Raw genomic sequence first — 4,414 nt, forward strand, 5'->3', positions numbered from 1 at the left:
TTTTAATGCAGTAAAGGATCTGAGTACGGAGCAGTTATTGTACAATGGCCAGTGAATTTAGGATTTCAGGAGTTCAGAAAAAACTTTATTAACACAAGACAATATTTTCTATAAATAAGAAACTCCAGAATCATCATCATGCTTGAAGAGTGTCTCGCCTGCCGGCAGCAGGACAGGTGATGTCATACAGGTGATGTCAGTGTCTCACCTGCTGGTACCGGCACATGTGATGTCGTCTCACCTGCTGGTACCAGGACATGTGATGTCGTCTCACCTGCTGGTACCAGGACAGGTGATGTCGTCTCACCTGCTGGTACCAGGACAGGTGATGTCATACAGGTGATGTCAGTGTCTCACCTGCCGGGTACCAGGACAGGTGAGGAGTCACCTGTCGGGTCACATACAGGCTGCAGCAGCAGCGTCTGTGAGGACGAAGAAGTTCAGAGAGAAAGCAGGAAGCTGCAGATGTTCAGCCGGAGGAAGACGAGTTCCTTTAAGGTCGGGAAGAGTTTTATCGTCCACCATCTTCAACACGTCTCCGTTCAGCTTCACACGCCTGCAGCACAAACACAAAGTACTTCAACTCAAGTACTGGACTTTAAAAAGCAGCAGATGAAACGTGACTTTCCACATGACACACGGTCAATGATGTATTGATGAAGATCAATGGACGTATTGATAAAGATCAATGATGTATTGATGAAGATCAATGGACATATTGATAGATCAATGGGCAAATTGTTAAAGATCAATGGTGTATTGAAGAAGATCAATGGACGTATTGATGAAGATCAATGGACGTATTGAAGAAGATCAATGGCCGTATTGATAAAGATCAATGGGTGAATTGATAAAGCTCAATGGCCGTATTGATAAAGATCAATGGCCGTATTGATAAAGATCAAAGGCCGTATTGATAAAGATCAATGGCCGTATTGATAAAGATCAATGGCCGTATTGATAAAGATCAATGGCCGTATTGATAAAGATCAATGGACGTATTGATAAAGATCAATGGCCGTATTGATAAAGATCAATGGACGTATTGATAAAGATCAATGGGTGAATTGATAAAGATCAATGATGTATTGATAAAGATCAATGGGTGAATTGATAAAGATCAATGGGTGTATTGATGAAGATCAATGGACATATTGATAAAGATCAATGGCCGTATTGATAAAGATCAATGGTGTATTGATGAAGATCAATGGGTGAATTGATAAAGATCAATGGATGTATTGACAAAGATCAATGGGTGAATTGATAAAGATCAATGGATGTATTGATAAAGATCAATGGATGTATTGATAAAGATCAATGGCCGTATTGATGAAGCTCAATGGGTGAATTGATAAAGAACAATGGTATATTGATGAAGATCAATGGGTGAATTGATAAAGATCAATGGATGTATTGATAAAGATCAATGCGTAAATTGATAAAGATCAATGGGTGTATTGATGAAGATCAATGGGTGTATTGATAAAGATCAATGGTGTATTGATAAATATCAATGGCCGTATTGATAAAGACCAATGGCCGTATTGATAAAGATCAATGGCCGTATTGATAAATATCAATGGTGTATTGATAAAGATCAATGGCCGTATTGATAAAGACCAATGGACGTATTGATAAAGATCAATAGGTGAATTGATAAAGATCAATGGATGTATTGATAAAGATCAATGGGTGAATTGATAAAGATCAATGGGTGTATTGATGAAGATCAATGGACATATTGATAAAGATCAATGGCCGTATTGATAAAGATCAATGGTGTATTGATGAAGATCAATGGGTGAATTGAGAAAGATCAATGGATGTATTGACAAAGATCAATGGGTGAATTGATAAAGATCAATGGATGTATTGATAAAGATCAATGGTGTATTGATAAAGATCAATGGCCGTATTGATAAAGATCAATGGTATATTGATGAAGATCAATGGGTGAATTGATAAAGATCAATGGATGTATTGATAAATATCAATGCGTAAATTGATAAAGATCAATGGGTGTATTGATGAATATCAATGGACGTATTGATAAAGATCAATGGTGTATTGATGAAGATCAATGCACATATTGATAAAGATCAATGGTGTATTGATAAAGATCAATGGACGTATTGATAAAGATCAACGGGTGAATTGAAAAAGATCAATGGACGTATTGATAAAGATCAATGGGTGTATTGATGAAGATCAAAGGACGTATTGATCACCTGGAGTAGAGCCCCTCCTCCCCCGGCTGGTCGGACTGGAGGACAAACGTCTCGACTGTGTTTGAGGAGACGACAGCAGGAACAGAGATGCTGGCCGGCTTCTGACCGAGGTTCATAGAAATCAACGTGACGGCTCCGCCTCTGTAACTATACAGGAGTAAATACACGAGTCAGCACATTACGTCACAGGCAGAAACACTGATATTAAATGTTAAAGCTGGAGCACCTCTTCTTGTTGGCACAGTGCAGATAAAGTCTCACTCTCTTCCTCTGAGCAGCGCCAGAAAACCCAACTTTCAAAACTTCCGGACCAACGAGTCTCTTGTAGAGAACAGACAGCCAATAGTCCTGAGAGAGGTCACAGGTCATCATTTAGGAAACAAGCTGACAACACATCACCTGACATGCTATGGTAATGTGACTTTAGCTGACTCACATGTTAGCGAACAACCAACAAGACTGAATAAACCAACATGATGCAGATTTAAGTTATGATGTTTAGAACATTTCTGTTGTTTCTCGGGGCAACAAGACATTAGTTTAATCTAATAATTAATCTCATTTAATTAGATCATCACACATTATTAGATGTTCAATCAGTCAAATTGTAACTTAAGTTGTCAAATAAATGTAACTGAACATTTAAAAATGCACCTCAGTACTACACTTGAGTAATTATATCAGTAGTTATTGTTAAAAGGGTTACATATGTAATGTTAAACTGTTGCTATAAACTCAATGTATTTAATAAATTAAGTTATGAAGTTATAAAGCATCTCACAGGAAGAGGATCCAGGTTTTCATCCACCATGTGATAACTCCCAGAGCCAATGAACACCTGCCGCATCACAACATCCAGACCCAGTCTGGCTGCCAGGCCCAGTTTATCCAACCACCTGTAGACAGGTAAAGTCACAGCACCGAAACATGAGCCAATAACACCGAAACATGAGCTAATAACACCGAAACATGAGCTACTAACACCGCAACATGAGCTAATAACACCGCAACATGAGCTAATAACACCGCAACATAATAACACAGCAACATGAGCTAATAACACAGAAACATGAGCTAATAACACCGAAACATGAGCTAATAACACGGCAACATGAGCTAATAACACCGAAACATGAGCTAATAACACCGCAACATGAGTTAATAACACCGAAACATGAGCTAATAACACCGAAACATGAGCTAATAACACCGAAACATGAGCTAATAACACCGCAACATGAGCTAATAACACCGCAACATGAGCTAATAACACAGAAACATGAGCTAATATAACACCGAAACATGAGCTAATAACACCGAAACATGAGCTAATAACACCGCAACATGAGCTAATAACACCGAAACATGAGCTAATAACACCGAAACATGAGCTAATAACACCGAAACATGAGCTAATAACACCGCAACATGAGCTAATAACACCGCAACATGAGCTAATAACACCGCAACATAATAACACCGCAACATGAGCTAATAACACAGAAACATGAGCTAATAACACCGAAACATGAGCTAATAACACCGAAACATGAGCTAATAACACCGCAACATGAGCTAATAACACCGCAACATGAGCTAATAACACCGCAACATAATAACACCGCAACATGAGCTAATAACACCGCAACATGAGCTAATAACACCGCAACATGAGCTAATAACACCGCAACATAATAACACCGCAACATGAGCTAATAACACCGAAACATGAGCTAATAACACCGAAACATGAGCTAATAACACCGCAACATGAGCTAATAACACCGCAACATGAGCTAATAACACAGAAACATGAGCTAATATAACACCGAAACATGAGCTAATAACACCGAAACATGAGCTAATAACACCGCAACATGAGCTAATAACACCGAAACATGAGCTAATAACACCGCAACATGAGCTAATAACACCGCAACATAATAACACCGCAACATGAGCTAATAACACCGCAACATAATAACACCGCAACATGAGCTAATAACACCGAAACATGAGCTAATAACACCGCACCATGAGCTAATAACACCTCAACATAATAACACCGCAACATGAGCTAATAACACCGCAACATGAGCTAATAACACCGCAACATGAGCTAATAACACAGAAACATGAGCTAATATAACACCGAAACATGAGCTAATAACACCGAAACATGA

General features: G+C 38.7%; 1 protein-coding gene across 1 annotated transcript in view; it reads right to left on the bottom strand.

Annotated features, from left to right (window-relative positions):
- hpse (heparanase) overlaps window positions 1-4,414 on the bottom strand; it is a gene marked incomplete at its 5' end in the record, with an annotated part of 15,515 nt that continues 11,101 nt past the window's right edge. Inside the window, 4 exons of the mRNA XM_079289332.1 lie at window positions 1-556; window positions 2,232-2,378; window positions 2,458-2,579; window positions 3,013-3,127. Coding sequence (XP_079145458.1) covers window positions 397-556; window positions 2,232-2,378; window positions 2,458-2,579; window positions 3,013-3,127 — 544 coding nt within the window. The 3' untranslated portion in view covers window positions 1-396. The remainder of the gene's footprint in view (window positions 557-2,231; window positions 2,379-2,457; window positions 2,580-3,012; window positions 3,128-4,414) is intronic.

The sequence above is a fragment of the Melanostigma gelatinosum genome (genome assembly GCF_949748355.1).
Source record: "Melanostigma gelatinosum genome assembly, chromosome: 18".
NCBI lineage: Eukaryota > Metazoa > Chordata > Actinopteri > Perciformes > Zoarcidae > Melanostigma > Melanostigma gelatinosum.